The sequence below is a fragment of the Cydia amplana genome, chromosome 5, assembly GCF_948474715.1.
Source record: "Cydia amplana chromosome 5, ilCydAmpl1.1, whole genome shotgun sequence".
Classification (NCBI taxonomy): Eukaryota; Metazoa; Arthropoda; class Insecta; order Lepidoptera; family Tortricidae; genus Cydia; species Cydia amplana.
In genome coordinates, this window is record NC_086073.1 from 5,506,233 (window position 1) to 5,530,273 (window position 24,041).

General features: G+C 37.9%; 2 protein-coding genes across 2 annotated transcripts in view; one reads left to right on the forward strand and one right to left on the reverse strand.

Moving 5' to 3' along the window:
- LOC134647869 (G-protein coupled receptor 179) overlaps positions 1-24,041 on the reverse strand; it is a 44,318-nt gene that overhangs the window by 13,255 nt on the left and 7,022 nt on the right. The gene's annotated exons all lie outside the window — the stretch shown is intronic.
- Positions 2,789-12,023, forward strand: LOC134648174 (lactase/phlorizin hydrolase-like). The gene is made up of 11 exons (XM_063502654.1): positions 2,789-2,963; positions 3,118-3,791; positions 3,890-4,198; positions 4,766-5,004; positions 5,557-5,715; positions 8,104-8,124; positions 8,555-8,691; positions 8,812-9,485; positions 9,562-9,870; positions 10,568-10,806; positions 11,861-12,023. The coding sequence occupies exons 1-11, from the start codon at positions 2,789-2,791 to the stop codon at positions 12,018-12,020; spliced, it is 3,096 nt and encodes a 1,031-aa protein (XP_063358724.1). The 3' UTR covers positions 12,021-12,023.

The window sequence follows — 24,041 nt, forward strand, 5'->3', positions numbered from 1 at the left end:
TTTTCGGGACTAAAATTTCCGGTAATTTGACTGCTTTCTGTTACTTAGCATGAAATATCATGTTTTATAAAGAAAATAAAGATATGTTATCAATCTAAGGCTGATGGTAATACTTTTACGGCTGACCACTACATTAAAATAAATTTAAAAAAAGTCAATGGGTTTGACAATGCCGACAATATAAAATTGCGTAATTTGATACTTTAAGTTAAGGGCATAAATGTTTGTACGATAAATAATTTTATACGAACAATTAATTATTTCATATTTGTATACTAACTAGAAGCAAAAATAGAGACAATTTTGTAATTAATAAAATACTACTTTTAATTCAAACTCAAACACGGTATAAGAAACTCACATATGATAATGATATTTTAAATGAATTAATAATTCTGGCTGAATAATTTCTTGATTTGTCGTATTGATAGTTCTGTTATTATATGTTCGAAGGTCCACAGTCCATTTTGAACGCATGCCAACCAACAAAGATAGTAAAAATATGTAGTTTAGGAAAAAAAAAACAAATTATATTAATGATTGTGTGACTTAAAGACACATAGTATGGTACAAAAGAAGTGTGTACCTTCACTGTGCTACTTTTTTATTGTTTTAAGAAAAATTCGTGGTCGTTTTACGCTTTTTTTTAATGAAAATTGATGTGAAAACTGATTTTTGAAGGCAGTCCCGAAAGTACCGAAAATACCGGGAAATCCCGGTTCCATTTTTGCCCGGTACCGAAAATCCCGGTTCTTTTAAACAGTACCGGTTCTGCAATCCCTATTCCGTACATTAAGTCCCACTCACGCTTGACTGCTCATTTCTAATAGGTTTTGTTGGTTAATGACTAAATTACCTAGCAGTCTAGCACTTACGCCGATGCTAAGACGTTCCTGTACCGACCTGTTCCACATCCGCATCCGCATTAAATCCGCATCGATTTTATGCGGATGCGGATGTTGAAAATAATGCGGAAGTTCCGCGGTTGCGGATGCGGATGCGGATATTCGCAACATCCCTGTTCTGAATTCAGCAATAGAGTCTGTGCGGAAAGAGAAAGAGTCGTGGAATGTATTGGGCCCCGTACATTCCACGACTCTTCTCTTTCCGCACAGACTCTACCTATCATATTGCCAATACGAGTATGAGGGACAATAAAGTACACGTTGTTCACTAACACTACTATCAGCAACTGACTCGTTATATAACTTTTATCTTTTTAAATTAGCTTATTATATAGATACCATACCCTTGTACTTTAGAGCTATACTTTTAGTGTCATAGTCATCTATAGTAGATCGTTAACCAAGGGATGAAATGATACCTTTCACCCGAGTTATATACTCTCGAATACGAGGAAAAAAAATACATGTCGACTACCGTAGGCTCAAAGGGCGTAAGGGACAAAATTGTGTTTTTTTAAAACATGACTAAGTATATTTTTTAGCATTTCTTGAAGGTAAATACTTTCAATTAACAATTAAGTAAAAGTATCGTTACCTATTTAAGGAATGCGGCAGTTAAATATCAGAATGGAAATTGTATGACAAATTCATTTAACCAAATACATTTTTTTTACTTAAGTAGGTATCGTAAAAAAAATCGTACTTGGAAAGTAAAATGCTTTAGTGCAGTAACGTATCACTTCCTGCACAAATTTTAGAACAACCATGACTCAAGATTACATGGCCGCTTTATTAATAAAATCATTCATGATCGCTGTACCTACGGTCATAGATTGAGATGCGTGACTTTATCACAATAAACATAAATACAAATCTCCATGCCTTTCAATTTAATTGTCTTTGTGGCAAAGGCTCAAATTGATCCCATTCGATGAATGAATTGAAAAAATAATTATTTTGTTACGAATCCCAATAGATGATTATTGATTTTACCTTTTCCGCCTTTTAATTTGGAAACGTGATACAATCAAAATTCGTATTCATGTTACGTTCGTTGTCTTGATTGTGTGTTCGGTGTGCATATTGGAATCGCCTCATCGAGTGATCGCGTGGCTATATTTTCGGTGGTTGGCTACCCTAACCCAGTATGTTCAGCCAAAAGTAGTTAAAAGTTATATCACTACACCTTTTGAAACAAAGTCCCCCGCCGTGTCTGTCTTGTATATTCGCAATAAACTCGAAAAGTACTGAACGCATTTTCGTGCGGTTTTCATTTGTCAATAGAGTGATTCTTCAGGAAGGTTTAGGTGTATAATTACTAAGTTATTATGTTATGACAACAACTGCTGCAGCTGTTGTTTAAACACTTTAGATAATATGAAGTAAAAGGTGACACCGGTAATCCACTCTTTGACTGTTTTATCAGCCTTTAAAACGATAGTGTCAATATTTACTTGTATTTGAGAAATCTATGATCTTATCTAGCAATATATAAACACTACGCCAGTGGGGGTCGCTTCATAGGAGGTTTGGCTGAATAGCAAAATGTGGAAAGGCTTGCTGTGAGTATTAGCATTACATTTAATTTTATTTCGGCATGGTATAGTAATGGGTCCTTTGCTCGAATAACCAACCAAAAGAAAGCAGTGTTTCACTCATACAGCATACCTACAATACCTACAGCCTATATATAAGAATAGTTAAGTACATATTTGTTTTATAAGGGGGCAAAGTTGCTGTTTAACTCCTCGTGCCAGTATTATCTGGGTGATGGGATAAACTTTTGAACTTTGATAGGACAGGGAGTCGTCCTAAGTCTATTCAAATTCATATTAACACGATGTTTATATGAATATACGTTTATGTACATTAAGTTTCAGTATATGTATGATGACTTTATACGTCCATATTTAATTTTCAGTTTAAGTGCAGTATTGCTTGTCTTAGCCGAGAGCAAATCGGCCGGCAGTCGGCAGGAGCCACGCAAGTTCCCGGACGGGTTCCTGTTCGGAACGGCCACGGCTTCCTACCAAATAGAGGGCGCTTGGGATGAAGATGGTACGTATGAGCCCAATTGTAATAAATGTATTTCTTCTTCTTCTTCTTCTTCTTCAATTAAATGTAACCTATTACAGTTCAAATGAGGATTACGTTACATTAAAATTATAAGGTATATATTTATAAGGCATAACGTACCATTAATTTCTTACAGGGAAATCGGAAAACATTTGGGACCATTTGACTCATACCAATCCTTGCGCTACCAAAGATTGCTCCAATGGAGACATCGCGGACGATACGTACCATTTATATAAAAGAGACGTAGAGATGATGAGAGAACTTGGAATCGATTATTACAGATTCTCTCTGTCTTGGACTCGACTAATGCCCACCAGCTTTCCGGATCAAATAAACCCGGCAGGCGTGGAATTTTACAATAACTACATTAACGAAATGCTAAAATATAATATAACACCTATGATCACGCTGTACCATTGGGATTTGCCTCAAAAGCTGCAGGAAATGGGCGGTTGGACAAACCCTAGCATTGTTGACTGGTTCGCTGATTACGCTCGTACTGCATTCGAGTTATTCGGAGACAGAGTCAAGTTCTGGATCACATTTAACGAGCCACATGTATTCTGCTATTACGGCTACGGTGACGTAAGCATGGCGCCGCAACTAAATATAAAGGGGGTAGCAGAGTATTTATGCTCTAAGAATATGCTTATGTCGCACGCTAAAACTTGGCATATGTATGACGAGGAATACAGATCGAAACAGAGCGGCACAGTTAGTATTACGTTGAGCTCCACTTGGTATGAACCAGAAGATGAAAACAATCCCGAACATATTCAAGCCGCTGAAGATGCCAACCAATTTGATGTAAAGACTTTGCTCGTATATTAATTAAATGAATATTGTTTAAACGCTTAAACTTACTACCTAACTTATTTTTAACGCATTGTTTTTCTTCACTGCAGTGGGGTCAATACGCTCATCCCATTTTCTCGGAGAATGGAGGTTATCCACAGGAAATGGTAGACAATATAGCTGCTAAGAGCGCGGCGCAAGGGTACTCCAAGTCCAGATTACCCGAATTTACCGAAGAAGAAAAGGCATACGTTCGCGGGACATCCGACTACTTCGGCCTGAATCATTACTATTCGAGATTAACGTACAGAAATGAAACTGCCTACGGATATCATGCCACTCCTTCTTTCTGGGATGACATCAATGCAATTACATACGTATCAGAAGATTGGAAAATTGGAGCATCAGATTATGTTAAAGTAAGTTGCTTTTACATTTATCTCCTGTAGATATAAAAATTTGTCTTCCTTTGAATAATGTATACTTACCAGTAGTGTCCTTTAGTTAAGCAAAAGCCTCAAGTCGAGTGTATTCCGGCCATGAAAAGGTCACCTACGGCGTTCTCTAAATAAAAGATTTCCTTTGGCAAAATTAATCTTTGCGTTACTAAAATAATATTTAAAAGAAGTGGATCCACCCACAGATTTTTGATGCAAGTTTTTTTAAGCGTCGGCAATGACTGAGGTTAATAATTGTTTAAGTTTAGGTTCTAAGTCAAGTTTAGTATAATTTTCAACTAAATCAAAAATGTAGTAGACGTAGATTTCAACTAAATTGGTTCAGCGGGGCGTGAAGAGGAATGAAAAAAAAAATTTTTTTTCATATTTTATGTGATTTTCGGAATGGTGTACTGAGACCCGCGCAGGTCCCGCCGTGTGTGTACATTGAGTTCTTTTCTCGCTGGAATTTGTTGAATTTTATTTCTTAGGCTTTAAAATTTTGGGCAAATTCTAAATAGGTAATACAATCACAATAATAAATTCTAGTACACGCCATGGGGATTCTACAAAATCCTAACAAAGATAAGGAAGGATTACAACAACCCGCCGGTGTACATCACGGAGAACGGTTTCGCGACGCTGGGAGGGTTGGAGGACGAGGACCGCGTGCAGTACTACCGGGGCTACCTGGACGCCATGCTGGACGCCATCGATGAGGGCTCCGACGTCAGGGGTTACACCGCCTGGAGCATCATGGACAACTTCGAATGGATGCAGGGTTATATGTAAGTATTAGCTGTCTGTCTGTATGTTCGCGACAAACTCAATAACTACCTACTGAACGGATTTTCATGCGGTTTTCACCTATCAATACAGTAATTCTTGAAGAAGGTTGGTTGTATAATTTAAGTGGTCTGATGTATATAATATTGTAATTATGTAAAATATTGTATACCCGGAAAGGGTAGCTGTGTGACTATGTATCAATTTAACATCTTGTTTGACACGGTAAACAATAAACATTAACAAAAAAAAAATCGGTCGGGGGGGGTCGCTATAGTGATTGCTTAATGTCTTTTTTGTTATTAATTTAACCTAAACTAATAATTAACTAGACATCCTACTCGCCCTAAAAGTGGTTATTTTATTATGACTACTAAATAATATGTCCAATCTGTGAAATCTGTTGTTAAAAAATAGGTAGTTATATTGTTGAGCCAGTTTATTTATTACCCTCATATTTGTTAAATGTGAAATATTCCGTTTATGTATGTTTTTTATATCCCAAAAACTTCACCTACTTAGTATTTCTATTTGTTTTCTGATCTGTTCGGCAGAGAGCGGTTTGGTCTGTACGAGGTGGACTACACGGACCCGGCTCGGCCGCGCACCCCGCGCAAGTCCGCCTTCGTCTACAAGGAAATAGTCCGTTCGCGCACTCTCGACCCCCACTACGAACCCACTGCTACTGTCATGACTATCGACGAAGGACATTGATTGATAACAAACTAGATAGTAATGAATCGCTTTCGTTACGACATATAATTATATCCCTAGGGTTATAACTATATAACGGCTTTATCTATCTTACTGCGACATGGTCATTATTTATTAGTTTGTTTCAATCGACAAACCTAAGCCCATTAGCAAAATTAACACACACAGTAGTAGAGTAAATAATACATTATTTTGCGAAAAGCACTTAAATGTTTAGGTAATCGGCGCGAGTGACTTAAGCAACACTCCGCACACTCGGCGGGGTATATTTCAAACAAACGTGACTGGTAAACTTTGACTTAACTTAAAACGTTCCTCGTCGCTTTAAGCGTTAAATTTCGTCGCTATATAGAAGTTGTACATAATACGTACATTCGTTTTCAAATTTTCGTCATCAGTGACACAATTTTGACTAACATCTACTTCTCGATTTTCCTCCTCGTTCTCTTAATACGGCTACTACTCAGGCTTTACGAAGAAACTACTTACAAAAAAGGAAAACGAGAGCATTAGGTGCCTTTTTTACTCGCCGCAGTTAGTATATTTTATTTACTATTTCAAATGCCAACATTATTGATTTCAAGTGATTTACACATATATATGTATCTACAATAAGCATACAACACATACACACAACATAAACACATTAAAATTTGACAAATACATAGATATAATACAGTGGTAGCCAAACTATTCAATTTTAGGTACCATTGTATCACACTTGTAGCGGAATGTAGTCCCTCACAGTGGAGCATTATGGGACAGTCTGGTTTTTCCGCTATCACTCTCAAGACGGTGTTGGGACTGTCCCGCACCCGGCGCGCCGCGCCCACTATGCTTGCTAGAAAATAATTGATTTACGACCTTTAAGTGAGTGCACTCACGACGACGATCATGATGACGATAGACACATCATTGATAATCGTACTAGGCAACCGCTCTTAACTGGCAGTTTTGAAGATGGCACAATAAGTGCAGTCATAATAATATGTATCTACTTACACGCCCGCTGAAAACACGTTCATAAAAACATGTTTACGGGTCCTCTCCTCACATGTTCCGTACACCTGGAATTTAATTTCTTGTTCTGAAACTGTTATGGATTTGATCTGTCAGCTGTTTACATGTTAATGTCACTTTCTGTTGCATAACGAAATATAACTTCAGGCCTCGCAACCCGCTACTGATACATGTCGGTAAGTACATTACATACCTAAATATCTATTATGTAATATGTTGGTAGTATGAGAGGTGTTACGAGTGGGCATGACAACAAGACCCGTTGTTTTTAAACACTTTAGATAATATACTTATTGCAAGATGTGCATATGATCTTTGGCCGTTTTATCAATCTCTGATATGATAGTGTCTTATATTTGGGGAATTTGTGTTCTTATCTAACAATCTAGATACGCGGCAGCGTGTCAAGCCAAGTTCAAAAGAAGAGAACTGCCGACGCAGCGGCTATGTGTTATATTATTACACGAACCATTTGGAGCCACTTTTGACCCCTACGTAAGTTAACAAATCTATTAAACATAAACATATGAAATTTGGTTCATTTATTAAGGCTAACTAGAAGCCCAAATTTCATGAATATAGCTCAACCGTAACCGGTAAGATACATACATCTAAAAATTGGGAATTTTTCTCACTGACTTATTGACTCATATACTGACTGACGTACGTACTGACTCACCTAACATCAAAAACCTAAACACTTCCAGATTACCTAGCAAGTTAAAATTTGGCATCCAAATGGGCAGTTGTGTGAACACAACACTGAAATAAAGAAACAGTGATTTTTTTGCGATTTGTATTATTTTCTACGATTAGTTTTTATACCAAGAAACTAAATTTTAGAATTGTAACATAAACGGGGTGGTCCCATTGTTTCCCATAAAGTTTTAAGTCATAATGTATTGTTTGTCATATTATCATTAGTCATAAAACTGAAACCGTTAACATTTCAGGATTTTCGTTAGGTTATCCTATAGATAGGTTAGGTTAGGTTTGTTTTATGGCAATCCTGGACCTGAAAAGTGACGCGTTTCTGAACCAAATGAATTATGACCAACGAAAATGCGGGCAAACAATACATTATGGCTTAAAACTACTTATTTGAGAAACAATAGAGCCCCAACATAAACAAATACAAATATCGTGCACTTAAAAACTAGCCAAGTCAAATCCTGAACTTTAGTTACATCCCAAGCGAAGCTAGAACTTGACACCCATATAAATCAAAATTATTTTTCCGGCGAACTTAAAACGACGCATATTCTTAAAATTGAACTTGGCTCTCATTTCACATTTATGTTTTTGATGGGATATACATATATAAACACTGTGCCAATGGACTATCTTCATAAAAGATTTGAGAACAGTAAAATGTGGAAAGGCGTGCTGTGAGTATTATAATATTAGGTACCTACTTTATTCTTAGGTAGAAGTGGTATGGGTAGCAGGTATGGGTTCTTAGCTTCAAAGTCCGGGAGATAGGTGTGTTACCCTTTAATGTATACCGTGGAATGCAGCTAGGCTGCGTAAATCAGTATGTAGGCATAACATCATCAATAACTTTTTGGCTTTAGAAATAGTAACTATTGACCAGTTGTTTCCATTTCTTTTTTGTAAATCAGAATTTGAATGCCAAGTTTCATTATTTTTTTAGATGGGGACTATATTTTGGGATTTTCATAAAAGAGGGTGCCGTACTGGGTATAGTTGTAAATTGTAATGCACATTAACGCGGCCTTTATTTTTTAAATTTATAGCCATTAAGTTCAGGTATATGGTAGGTATGATGTATACACGTACAGTATATTTGATTTTCAGTTTAAGTACAGTTCTGCTTGTCTTGGCCGAGAGCAAATCGGCCGGCAGTCGGTACGAGCCACGCAAGGTCCCGGACGGGTTCCTGTTCGGAACGGCCACTGCTTCCTACCAAATAGAGGGCGCTTGGGATGAAGATGGTACGTTATAAATGTGCTCGAATAAACGTAACATAAATTATAAATACCCTACTACGGTTAAAAAGAGTATTACGCTCTTAGACTTACATATAAGGCTTAACGATCTTTAATTTCTTACAGGGAAATCGGAAAATATTTGGGACCATTTAACTCATACCGATCCTTGCGCTATTAAAGATTGCTCCAATGGAGACATCGCGGCCGACTCGTACCATTTATATAAAAGAGATGTAGAGATGATGAGAGAACTTGGAATCGATTACTACAGATTCTCTCTGTCTTGGACTCGATTAATGCCTACCAGCTTCCCCGATCATATAAACCCGGCAGGCGTGGAATTTTACAATAACTATATCAACGAAATGCTAAAATATAATATAACACCTATGATTACACTGTACCATTGGGATTTGCCACAAAAACTGCAGGAAATGGGCGGTTGGACGAACCCTAACATTGTTGATTGGTTCGCCGACTACTCTCGTACCGCATTTGAGTTATTTGGAGACAGAGTAAAGTTCTGGATCACATTCAATGAGCCACATGCTACCTGCCGTCTCGGCTACGGTGACGTGACCATGGCGCCGCGACTAAATATCAAGGGGGTAGCAGAGTATTTATGCTCTAAGAATATACTTCTGTCACATGCTAGAGCTTGGCACATGTATGATGAACAGTACAGATTGAAACAGAGAGGCACCGTTAGTATTACGTTCAGTTCTACTTGGTACGAGCCTGAAGATGAAAACAACCATGAACATATTCAAGCCGCTGAAGATGCGAACCAATTTGATGTAAGGACTTATATTTTGATATTGAATAAAAACTTATTAACATTTTTTTTTACATATGTATTGTGTTTATTCTCAGTGGGGCCAATACGCCCATCCTATTTTCTCGGAAAATGGAGGCTATCCACAAGAAATGGTTCAAAACATAGCTGCCAAGAGCGCTCTGCAAGGGTATCCTAAATCCAGATTACCCGCATTCACCGAAGAGGAAAAGGCATACGTTCGCGGGACATCAGACTACTTCGGCCTGAATCATTACTCTTCGAAATTAACATACAGGAATGAATCTGTACACGGATATCATGCCACTCCTTCTTTCTGGGATGACATCAATGCAATTACATACACTTTAGAAGATTGGGAATTTGGAGCATCAGGTTTTGTTAAAGTAAGTTGCTTTTACATTTTTCTCCTGTAGGTATAAAAATTTGTCTTCCTTTGAATAATTTATACCAGTAGTGTCCTAGTGTCCTTTAGATAAGCAAAAGCCTCTAGTCGAGTGTGTTCCGGCCATGAAAAGGTCACCTACGGCGTTCTCTGAATAAAATATTTCCTTTGGCAGAATTAATCTTTGTGTTACTAAAATTTATTTAAGAAGTGGATCCACCCACAGATGTATGATGCAGGTTTTTTTAAGCGTCGGCGATGTCTGACGTTAATAATTAAAGGCATGCTTACAAAAACAACATAACTGACTACACTGGTTGACACCTGAAACGATTAACAATGTTCTTAAAAAAGTGTCAACCGCTCTAAGCAGTTATGTGGTTTTTGTAAACATTCCTTCAATTGTTTAAGTTTAGGTTCTAAGTCAAGTTTAGTATCATTTTCAACTAAATCAAAAATGTAGTAGACGTAGATTTCAACTAAATTGGTTCAAGGAGCGTGAAGAAGAATGAAAAAAAAACTATTTTTTAAATATTTTATGTGATTTTCGGAATGGTGTAGTACTCACACGGTCCCGCCGTGTGTGTACATTGAGTTCTTTTCTCGCTGGAATTTGTTGAATTTTATTTCTTAGGCTTTGAAATTTTGGGCAAATTCTAAATAGTTAATACCAATACCATCACAATAATAAATTCTAGTACACGCCATGGGGATTCTACAAAATCCTAACAAAGATAAGGAAGGATTACAACAACCCGCCGGTGTACATCACGGAGAACGGTTTCGCGACGCTGGGAGGGTTGGAGGACGAGGACCGCGTGCAGTACTACCGGGGCTACCTGGACGCCATGCTGGACGCCATCGATGAGGGCTCCGACGTCAGGGGTTACACCGCCTGGAGCATCATGGACAACTTCGAATGGATGCAGGGTTATATGTAAGTATTAGCTGTCTGTCTGTATGTTCGCGACAAACTCAATAACTACCTACTGAACGGATTTTCATGCGGTTTTCACCTATCAATACAGTAATTCTTGAAGAAGGTTGGTTGTATAATTTAAGTGGTCTGATGTATATAATATTGTAATTATGTAAAATATTGTATACCCGGAAAGCGTAGCCGTTGTGACTATGTATCATTTTAACATCTTGTTTGACACGGTAAATAATAAACATTAACAAAAAAAACGGGGGGGGGGTCGCTATAGTGATTGATTAATGTCTCTTTTGTTATTAATTTAACCTAAACTAATAATTAACTAGACATCCTACTCGCCCTAAAAGTGGTTATTTTACTATGACTACTAAATAATATGTCCAATCTGTGAAATCTGTTGTTAAAAAATAGGTAGTTATATTGTTGACCCAATTTATTTATTACCCTCATATTTGTTAAATGTGAAATATTCCGTTTTTAACACGCTTTTATTAGGTCGACCTGTATGTAACTAACATGTAATGGAATCTTGCAAGTTAAATTTGATCCACTTCCCGGTTTCCGATTGAGCTGAAATTTTGCATACACATGTAAGTCGGGTGACAATGCAATATTATGGTACCATCGAGCTGATCTAATGATGGAGACAGGAGGTGGCCATAGGAACTCGACCTGTATGTAACTAAATTGTAATGGAATCTTGCAAGTTAAATTTGATCCACTTCCCGGTTTCCAATTAAGCTGAAATTTTGCATGCACATGTAAGTCGGGTGACAATGCAATATTATGGTACCATCGAGCTGATCTGATGATGGAGACAGGAGGTGGCCATAGGAACTCTGTGATGAAACAACGCAACCTAATTGTGTTAGGGGTTTTTAGAATTGTCTCGATGAGTATTAGTTGTCTGTCGTAAGAAAAGTACAGTCAGCGATAAAAGCGTGTAACAAAAATGAAATTTTTGCCAAAAACTTTTTACAATTAGGTATGTTTTTTATATCCCAAAAACTTCACCTACTTAGTATTTCTATTTGTTTTCTGATCTGTTCGGCAGAGAGCGGTTTGGTCTGTACGAGGTGGACTACACGGACCCGGCTCGGCCGCGCACCCCGCGCAGGTCCGCCTTCGTCTACAAGGAAATAGTCCGTTCGCGCACTCTCGACCCCCACTACGAACCCACCGCTACTGTTATGACTATCGACGAAGGACATTGATTGATTGATTGGACATTGAAGCTTAAATAAAATAAGAACTATTTTCATTTATAATTTAATTTTTAACTTTCCTACTTAATTTATAAATAGAACGTCTTACACAAGCCGCCTTGGAAAAGCTGGACATATCGAAACAGCACTAAATAACTCTCTACTAGTATAGGTACTTATAAATTCTAACTTCCGTGTACGTGTGTCGATTTGCAACGTCTAGGGCTGTTTATGCTTATTTATATAAATATGCTAAGGCGCTAAGGGAAATTGCTAGTAAATTATTTTATTCGAATGCTTTTTCCATAATACATTATACGACAACGGCGTACCTTTTCGATACTAAATAAGTAAGTGCCTATAACCTATAAAACAGAAGCCTATAAAAGTTATTAGAGCATCCCCCAATGCTTTTGTTGGTAAAATGCGAAGGAAATTGCTAAATCACATTACAGGGCAAGCGGTCTTCTATTGTACAAAAAGTGCCTCCGATATGTAAAAGTATAATAGGTAGGTTACGTAACCCGTTCACTGCGTTTGATGCTATATCACGCTTTATCGCTACGAAACGTTTTCACTACTTAGCGGAAAACAGTGCTACGAAGGTACAATATAGCGTAGCCAATTTTGCTTTTACCTATAGTTTTATTAAAGACTGACATTCATATGATAATAAATACACGTTCGCACGATAATGCACGTTTTATTATCATAATATTAATAAGTATTAGCCTTTAATTATTATAGAATATATTTACTTTCTAACTTATGGCTGATGAATAACTCAGTTCATTACTATCGTTCCTTTGATATCTACAAGACGCCCCACGGTGTATTTAGAAGTAGGTATATGGTTAGGTATCCTGAACGTATCTACAATCTCTCCCTATTTTAAAAGATGACAAGTATGACAGGTGACACTTGACAGTGAACACTTTATCGTGCTGATAAGAAACGTTACAATCAGGGTTCGAATATATATATCAATGATTGTTATCTTGATAATTGTCGTGATTTTTATGCCTGATAATTATCGTTTTGATAATAACCTAATAAAATGTATAAAAATATAGCAAAAAACGTCCAATTATTTTTTACTATCAAAGAATTCAAAGAAAATAAATATAGCATCATCCATACTTATCGGATAGGTATCACGAATCGTCTTATCCAATATTTATCGGATAACATGATTAAAGGACCAAATGACACTATTAAAACGATTTCCAGTCATCTAAAAATAACTTTTCACTAAAGAGACATGCAATAGTAAATACTTGCCATAAAGTGCAGTACAAAGGAAGCTTTGTGTAACCTTTAAGAAAGTAAAGTCATTATAATGCAGGGAGTGAAAGTTCGTAGGTCATAGTCATAGGGACATAGACTACCGCCTTTGGACACGTTAATATTAGGATAGGAAAGACGCAGATTTGCTATTTAATACGATAGGTATATGCCACTACTACATTGCAGTTAAGTACCTACATTTTTGATATTTTCTACTTACATCCGAGTAGGGGGCCGATTTTTGAAATTCGACCGCTCTCGATTTCATTTATTTCGTTCAGTAATATCTCCACTAGGCATGTAAATTCTATTAATAGAATTGAAAACGAGTGGTCAATACCACTAGATTCCCAATTTCAATCACTCGTATTTCAAAAAACAGCATTTCGCCGTTTTCCACCGATTTTCGAGTGACGAAATCGAGCGATCGAAATTCAAAAATCGGCCCCTGGGTCGTAAAAAATTGGGACACGTAAATGCTATACAAAAAAGGGCGTGCCGTGATACTAAGTTACCATATGATTACTGTCGAAGCGCTTCAGCTTTTTCAGCTTCAGATTTAACAATTTGTTACGGTTTTTAACGGGTTTTATATGACCTTGACGGTCGTCTTGGTGATTGGCGCGCATCTCACTAGGGCTTCCAAATACCGGACTTCTCACAATACCGGAACTGTCTTCATCAATACCGGGATCCCGGGATCCCGGTATTGGATATGAATCGCTTAAAAATATATAGTTTTATTAAAAAGGAGAATTAGAAAGGCTCACTGAAATACCAGATATGTCCTAAAAGCTATTACAACAATAAACAATTAATGCCGCCATCTGCAATAACTTTATTTCGCACTCCAGGTTGGCAATAATTTTATCCAATTTGTTGACTTCACCTCACCAGTCACATTTGTAGTCAAACTTAACTCAAAATCGGTTTGCCATTATTACAGTTATCCTTGCTCTTTCGTTTTATTTTTTGATAAAATTATAAGAACTAATTAGTTAATGTCACTATCATCATATTCATCACTCACATAACTTCAGGATTCATCCACCACCAACCACCAAATATCTGACGCATAGGCAACGATCTTGTTTCAATAATAAAATGAGGGTTAGAGACCAGTTAGAGTTAAACCAAGTAAAGTCTGCAACGATTTTGATAGCATACGCAGTACGCAGTGCAAGTGTTATTTGTACGTCATAATTTCATAGAATTTTGACGTTTAAAATAACACTTGCACTGCGCGTGTTAACAAAATCGTTGCAGACTTTTCTTGGTCTAACTCTAGATGCGTCTGACGTTTAGTAAGCTTTGGAATTTTTTGATACAGCCGAATATATTGAATTTAAAGTGTTTATACTGCGCATTTCCCTCATTTTTTAAAATACTGGGATCCCGGTATTGCCTTTAAAAATACCGGTATTGAAAAATGCGTCTAAAAAGACGGGATCCCGGGATCCCGAAATACCGGGATCCCGGTATTGGAAGCCCTACATCTCACGCACCGCGGCCTTTTTGTTTAATTTAGCATGCACCAATCAGCATTGAGCGTTTTCTAGGACGTATCAAAACCAGTTCAAAACCATAACAAATTGTATAATCTGAATCGGGCTCCGGGAGTGGTCGGCTTATAGAATACATATAGTTGCATTATGTACTCGTAAGTGATCTGTGTCGTAGGCAATTTCGCAGGGTAGGGGTTAGTAGCGGGTGGCGCCACAATGGAATATACCTACTTGTTACACGCTCTCTAGCCTAGACTAATACCGTACTAAATGGCAAGCCTGACTGCACATGGCAGTATTAATTTGCACGATATGTCAGTGCACCGTACGGTCACTTGACAAGTTAAGCCAGTAATACCTACTTATAATTAGCAAAGATTGATTGACTGTAGTCAATAGTTTACGTCTGACATCCAGTGCCCACAAAAATTATGGCGTAGTACATACGCCATCTGGTTCAGCTGCATCGAAATTGGTAAATAATTCGTAATGGACTACTTCCCACTTTTTTAATACGTTAATACCATCATGGTAAATTATAGATGAGAAAAGAAAATAGATTTCAGGCAATAATGGCAAACATCTATTTAATAAAATGTCTACAGATGACTGGGCAAACACAGGGAAAAGATTTTAGAATAAAATGTAACTAAGACCATGTCGACCTGTATATTTATTCGTAATATTTATAGCGGTCAGACAGTGTCACAAACATTACTCGTTTAAATTAACATGATTGTCGTTTTTAAATGAGACACATCTAGCAAATGCATTCAAAACAATGCCCCCCCACTTGTGTTTTCACTAAGTACACGTCAAAACAAATAAAATGCAGGCCATGTAACTTACATTACATGATGTAAAAGAACACATATTTGTGACTTTATTTGTCCCATCAACAAGGTGCTATGGTTATATGAAACAATCAAGGTCCTTATAGGCATTGTCGTCGGGCGGACGCAGCCTCCGTGCTTATTATTGGTTACACTTCGTATAATGAACACCTCCATTGTGAAGCCTCCACAATGACGCTCGAGGCTTCCCCAAGATCTTTAACACAAATGTCGACCTATTTTTTTAAACCCCGAAAAATTCAGCGCAGTTATTTGTTTAAGTAATATTAGGTACCTATTAAAAGTACGACGTTGGCAAATATACATTGATTGTACATTGTACCTATAAGATATGTAAACTGTGTGAATCCTAAGAAAAGTTAATGTTCTTCGAATTTGACAGCTGGTGTAGATGGCGGCTCTGTACGCACCAACTTTGACGTTGGTGAATATTGAGTTTAAATCTATTGATACAAAGTGAGAACGCATTGTGTTGGGCCAGGCATTGCCATACAATTGCCTGTACCTTTACCATTGACTTATATATTACTTCGTAAGGACACGCGATTAGTTGATGAGTTCGCATCACACGCGCGATTGGCCGCAACTAGCTGCGTTAGACTTAGATATGAGCGCCGATAGGCATGTAGCCGGCGGCGGCGCGCCGGTCAAAATTGGTCGGCGGCGACGGCGAATCGGCGGCGTGGCCTTGAAACACCTTTGATTAATGAAAAAATAATTCAAACCAAAATTTTACCGAAAAAACATGTTTTTGCTGTAAGAAACTTATGAAATAAATGCATTTTTTATTTTCAAGGATAATTTATTGAATAACGGTACGAAAAAAATTGATATCGTATAAACTGTGGATAAGCGGTATCGCGCGGCATCAGAGGCGGTCTTAATCTTGGCGAGGCTCTGGCCGGAATCAGGGAAACGTCTTGTCGACAGTCCAAAGAAAATTGAGCTCCGTCATTAACCAATATCGACCCAACAAAACCGATTTATGTCAAAAAGTGAGGCCCAACGCCGAGCTCCATGTAACACCGAAGACTTGATTTCGACGCCTCCCAATGCGAGGCCAGAGGATGAGCTGCAGGTAAGCATACAGCTAAGAATCGAACGCTAAGTGTAAGGTTGGCTGACGGCCGAACGCCTGGAGCGCCGATTGCGGCGCGCTTCTGTGCGAGGCCGAGCTGCAAGAGAGCAGAGCGAGGGTGCAGGCCGATAAAGACAGAAGCCATAGTGTTAAAGATCTGGAGCTTTCCTGCGGGCGCATTCGTGCGACGCCAAAGGCCGAGCTGCAATGGAGCTAAGATTGGATAAGGACCAATGCTCAAGCGTTTTAAAACGGACCGAAAGTTGAGCTCCATACAGGGTCAAAAACTTGCAGGTTCAGATAGCGGCTTAATTCCATGCGAGCGATGCAAGGCCAAAGATTGAGCTGCGAGAGAGCAAAGCTTGAAATTTGAATAGTGGCCAAGTTTAATTGAGACCCGATTCCGACGCCCTTCCGTGCGAAGCCAACGGCTGGACATTTGGACGTGGAAACGCTTAATATCTCAAAATTAACCAAATTGTATACCTTTTAAAGACGTTTAACCATGCTTGCAATCGTTAAATTCGCGGTAAATGACGGATGGTTAGCTGGCAAAATTAGTTATGCATTGGATCGGTAATCCAAAGATGTGGGTTCGAGTGTCACGTTAGCCAGAGTTGATCACAGTTAATTTTTTCATTGTGATTGACATATGTCAATCACAAACACAATATGTCTAGTGTATATATACAATCTATAAATTGTAATGCGGAACTTTCCACAATAAAAATGGAAGGAAATCAGTATGTTTATTACAAGCATATTGATGTTAAAATTGATATTAAATAATTTCGTTTCCCCAAGACTAGTAGCGCGGTTACTAGACAGATTAAGTTTGCATTTGCCTTCGATTTTTTTTAATTATATGGGCCTAAAATACCTTTTGAATGCCTATAAACTATTCGAAGTGGCGCCGTTAATGATCTAAACTCGATTAAAAATATATTATCTGATTCTGAAAGTAGTAGTAACTACCAAGGTCACGCCGATGCCACGCCGATAGCGCAGCGTCGGCGGCGCGAAAATTTGGTCGGCGGCAGCGGAGCGCCGGCGCGGCGCTCATATCTAGTTAGACTGCACGATTGGCTCGAATTCGTGAGTGACACCGCTGAACTAGCACCATTCTTCGTAAGGCCCGTCCTTATATATGTCAAAGGCCTTTACATATTTTACTTCGGCGCTATACGTACGTAGAGTAAAACATAATCGATCGGCTGGGGTCATCATTTCGTGCGACACTATCGGCCGTAGTAAGCCGTCAATGTATTTTCCACGTTGCGGATACAATTGCTGGCCTCTCGCCAAGTTATCTGAGACGTACAAACAATCCAGCCGTTGTGTAATGTGTAACTGACACAAATACTTTCATATATCAACAATATTTATCCCTTAAACAATGTGTGTGTAAATCTGTCAACGTGACTTTTAACACGTGTTTGCCTTATTTTAAGCATTTAGCATTTGGGCAACCGAGTTCTGCTTAGGTATGTACAAATACAGACAGGAACAACATGTTTTTTATAGGTACCAAGGTTAGCGTCCTACACCGTTTTTATGGTTCCGTACCGAAAGGGTAAAAACGGGACCCTATTACTAAGAATCCACTGTCCGTCTGTCTGTCACCAGGCTGTATCTCATGAACCGTGATAGCTGTCTAGTCTAGACAGTTGAAATTTACACAGATGAATGTATTTCTGTTGCCGCTATAACAACAAACACTAAAAAGTACGGAACCCTCGGTGGGCGAGTCCGACTCGCATTTGTCCGGTATTATCGTTATCATGACCATAAGTTCAGTTTGAAATAGGATATCAAACTGAAAGACACGCCTTTTCAAAGAGGGCACGGCAGCGTGCCAAAGGAATCTCGAAACGGGAGGCCACAAATGCTAGTGCTGCAAGATGTGATCTCGACTTTGATGTACCTAATTGTGCCACTATTCAAGCCAGCTGTGGTAACTCAGTGTAAATATACAATATAAAAAACAACGGGTTGCACTCCGGGAGTGCCGACCGAAGTGAAAACTCAATGACATCTTACGTCTTACCTCTTAGTTTAACATTTTTTCCCCACCTAAAAAAGTGCACAGCGCCGCTAAAGAAGTTTTCACTTCAATAATATGTAATGATCTAAAATAAAATATAAAACCTAAACTATGTAAACAATATTAACAATCAGTTTTATGTTGATATATAAATGGGTTAACAAGAAGCAGTAAATTTAAAGTGAAAATATAAATATCGCAAAAGCTTCTATGGAATCGTAAAAGTCGTAAAGCCGGACATAAATAACTCGAAATTTATTCTCGTTTATTCACCTTTGGTTTTGTAAGTCGGCACGGCGAACAGACAGATGATGGTAAAAACCGGCCAAGTGCGAGTCGGACTCGCGCACGGAGGGTTCCGCACCATCAACAAAAAATTGAGCAAAACAAGCAAAAAAACGGTCACCCATCCAAGTACTGACCCCGCCCGACGTTGCTTAACTTCGGTCAAAAATCACGTTTGTTGTATGGGAGCCCCACTGAAATCTTTATTTTATTATGTTTTTAGTGTTTGTTATTATAGCGGCAACAGAAATACATCATCTGTGAAAATTTCAACTGTCTAGCTATCACGGTTCGTGAGATACAGCCTGGTGACAGACGGACGGACGGACGGACGGACAGCGGAGTCTTAGTAATAGGGTCCCGTTTTTACCCTTTGGGTACGGAACCCTAAAAACGGGCATCTCGGAAACGGGACTTTTTAAAATCTAAATTGAATGTTAATGACCTCATTAGATAAGAATGACTTGAAGATTCATCGAAAATTGATTGCATAATTAAGGTTCACAATTTCAGGAGGATTGCTTTTATTATTAGACTAGCTCTTAATGGGTACAGAATACTTTTTTTATGTTATACCGTAAAATGGGGTGAGTAGGGTCAAAACTGAAATTCAAACCTCGATAACATTTTATTTTTACATATGAAAACTGAATGGTGTATATAATAAGTGTTCAGGACGTTTGTATTTTAGTTTTTATTTTATTTTGGGTAGTTCCATTTCATAACTTTGACGATAAAGGGGAAAACCCACCTCACCCCGTAGTGCCTCGTATTTGGGGTGAGAGGGGTTTTCATACAAAGGTGATTTTGGAAGATTGTTGGATCGATTTTTTTTTATTATGCGTAATGCGTATTACTATTTTACTATAGCTCCATTTTAAATTGGAATACATTATTTTTGTAGCAGCAGCCTTAAAATCCCTTCTCACCCCCCTCTCAAATCTTCTCTCCCCATTCATAACCCACCTCTCCCCGCGAAACCTACTCACCCCGTTTTACGGTAACTACTTATTAACTTTTCAATAAAGTAGAACAATTGGGTCAACCTATATTTTATTTCATGTCTGATATTATCGTCATTGCTGTCTGACAGATAAGAGTAGAATAGAGTCTGTACGGAAAGAGAAAAGGCGTAGAATACATTCCAATACATTGGATCCCATACATTTCACGACTCTTCTCTTTCCGCACAGACTCTAGACAGAATATTTATTTGTGGATTATGCATGGGCCGTAATTAAGGTACCTACTTATCCTCGTCGTAGTCATCGTATTAGTGAATGATTGTTTTTATCAACAATCCACAAGTTTAGTAGGTACAATGTTTTGGTAAGCTTGATGGTGGAGGTTTCTATCAATATTTTAATACTCAACATCAACTTCAACACAGTAGTGAAAGAAACTTCTCTGTATGGATGATAGGACTTCGTTTTACAAAGATGTTAAAATAGATTTATTTTCAAAATCTTATAAGTTTTATAAATAATAATCCTGACTTAGATTTATTGTACATAAAGTTATTATTGTTCTGATTACATACTGATTTTGATTTTTTCCGACAGAAATTTGTACCAATGAAACAAATTGTATAAGTTCGTTCTTTCGTCTTAGAAATTCCGTAGCTAACAAAACATTATATTTTCTCCCGCGGGTCTAAATGTACACTCTCACTATTTTTCTCTCTCTATCTGGATTTAAATCATGCATAAGTATATAATACTGTTATGAGTGTTATGACAACGGATATAAAGAACAGATAATTTCGGTGGAATGCGCGCAGACGGGAACGCGTTTCTACGCAACCGGTCGGAGAAATGTAGGCAAAGAAAAGATCTCGTCAGATAACGCAAATATAGATATAGGTCCTTGGATAAACAACCACCACTGCAGGACTCAATCGACCAAATCTTGCGAAGTCAGAAAACAAGTAAGTATTAGGTATGTACTTTATAAAACCTTCCAAGATTTCTAAACGACGTAGGTATCGCGAAATGTATCTATATTAAATCACACGGGGTAAAAATTAGCAATATTTCAAATCGAGCTCGATCATTATGATAAAAGCAACCAAAAGCGTACCTATCATTTATTTAGTGCCACAGTTACTGGTTACTGCCAATCGAAAATAGTTTGCCCATAAAATTTGTCGGCATATTCAGTGGGAAACTGTAAAAAAGCGAGAGGCCGGGAGGGCCCTCAGGCGCCCTCGACTCGCTTCATGGGCGTTTCACGAGGCTCGAGCAGCGGTGCCTGCGGAGACTTCTGGTAAACACGCCTTGTCTCGGATTTACATCTCGAGAGTTTCAAGATGTTGAAGAGAATTATTATCAGTGAATAGGCGTAAATTACCTACTAGGTATCTACGTACTTTGTCAAATTAATCTTGAGGATTGAATTGTTATAAAACTTTGCGCAAACGATTTTCATTGCAGTGATTACGAAAATATTTCAAGGCGTTTTTGTCTCTCTTTATGGGCAATTCACATGACCTTTTAATTACCACTGAATTTCTGGTACTTAAATATGCCTTGATTTGATCTTATATGTACAACTTGCTTATACTTATATTGATATATTAGTGCGAATAAGAGATCAAATTAAGAAATATGTATATATATCTCAGTTTCTAATGCCGCTCCATGACTAACTTGAAAGCTGTTGTATTGTAGTGCGTCCTCAGCTGCGTTATTCGAGTTTCAAGTTGTTGTAGGGGGGCCGCTTAGCTAATAGCGTACGTACCATAATTACTTATGACATTAATTACATAATGTAATAAATGTACATAATGCCTATTCACTTACTAATATTACATCGTAATATAGAATTTGCGCAAGTGACTGTGACTTTATAAGTAGTATTTTTACAAATTGTATGTTACTTTACTATCTACAGGCAGTTAGCATTGCAGGCAGCTATAAGTTTAGTAGCCTAGTATGTATATTTATACCTAGATGCTACTAATTTAAGTAGCTATAGGTATAAATTGACATGTAATATTTAAAATATTATAAATAAATGACTATGACTATGACTATGACTATACTTACGGTATACAATTTCACATCATACCATTAATTAAACATTATTCAAACGCGCTTAGGTAGTTAATAGTTGTAATCTTCCCGATTTTAAACCACTTTAAAAGAACGCCTCCTCGCCTCCGTAAGTCAGGCATCAGACCTAGGATATTTTGCTCCCTTTAGTTTGCAGTGTTTGCACTCGGCTATCTATTCTAGACGTTTAAGCTGAGATTAATAGCGCGCGCGAGCAGCGCCGGATTATGATGAGATCGACTTCAGACTTGCAGCTGAAGCATTGAACAGATATATGAACATACCTATAACCACATAGGTACCTAGATAACTCGTCGATATTAGATAAGTAGCGTCTATCAACCATAGTATAAGTTTCATCGTACTTTAAATAGAGAAAACCGGAAGGCCAGCAAAACAAGCACCGATGAAAATCGTCTATATGATGGACAGATCTAGGGCTGCAGTATAATATAGTTGTAGTAGAAGAACGGTGTCGTGTTGTACGGTTTGCGACAAGAACTGATATTTTTAGCACGTTTAAGGAAAGGACGACTCACGCTCTAGAATGGTCTGGGTCCGGGCCGAGGCGTTAGACGCTTTGTTTTCTATGATAGGTGATCACGGAATGCTTTCTATAGAAAAACTAAAAATAAAGAAAATCGACTTCATAAAGCGCTATTTTATATTCGCTAGCAATTGATATGCTTGAAGTTGGTGCTAAGCCCAAACCCAAACCGTTCTAGCGTGTGTATATGTATTCCTTATTCTGCCCAGAGCAAGTATGTATAATCAATTAATCATTCAAAGCAATCAGGGGTCTTACCATGATGTCTTTATTGCGATTCTGTTTAGGACCTAAACTGAATTGCTAAAGGACGGAGCTACATATAAGTCGCATAACTCACTGCCGTATTGGAACTTCAAGATATTCACAAGAGACGACACGTACTAGATCCATTCTAGATACGTTATAGTTTAGATTTCAACTAGTTCTCTTTTCCTGGCAATTCGGGCAACCAATGTCACTTTTACGATAGATCGTGTTAGATATCTATTAGATGTGAATTAGATCTCTAAGTAATATCTTGTGGAAATCGTTCAAGAGTATCTCCAGAATCGCGGAAATGTCAAATTTGACAGGTTAGATCTTAAACATATCGTTATCGTATCTTGGCGATGTCTAGAAGATATCTAATAGATGTCTATTACAAAATCCGAATCGGGCCGTTAGTCCCTTAGCAATTCAGTTTAGGTCGTAAACAGAATCGCAATAAGACATCATGGTAAGATTGATAAGGCCCCTACTCTCCCATTAACTACGTATATTGTAATCCGTAGCTATGTTATGACGTTTGCGCTTGGCAAACTAACGCCTTGGGATTGGGATGGTTATCTCTTCCTCAATTATATCAACTACCTATGTAGCCGATTAAATTTTTTTATTTCAGACAAGACCACACAATAAATAGACACAATCATCAAAAATACTTAAAACTAGTGGCTCTGTGAGCTGTAGACCTCGCGAGCATAGCTTATTGGGACCGTGCACGATGACAGCGCCACACAGCGGTTTGATCAATCAACAATACAAAGATTTTAATTTATTAAAAAAAAATACGAAGTTTAAGTCGAAGGGATCGAACCCAGACTTTCTGTGTGCAAACAAAAAAAGCGATTGTTTACAAAACGCATGATAGTTCTTAGCTAAGCTGACGAAATACGGCTACTCATTCTCGAGTACAAACTAAATATCTAATACCGCCTAAACCAGAAATACAATTTTCTGCATTTTTTGCCATTTACTATGTGAATATGTCGCAAAAAGAAAATACTCTTATGATATCGATACGACTATTTGTTTAAGCGCGAGGTATCACAACTCTTCCATTTTTGAAAATTTCCAAAAACGGGATCGACAAAAAATTTTTATTTACTCATAGAA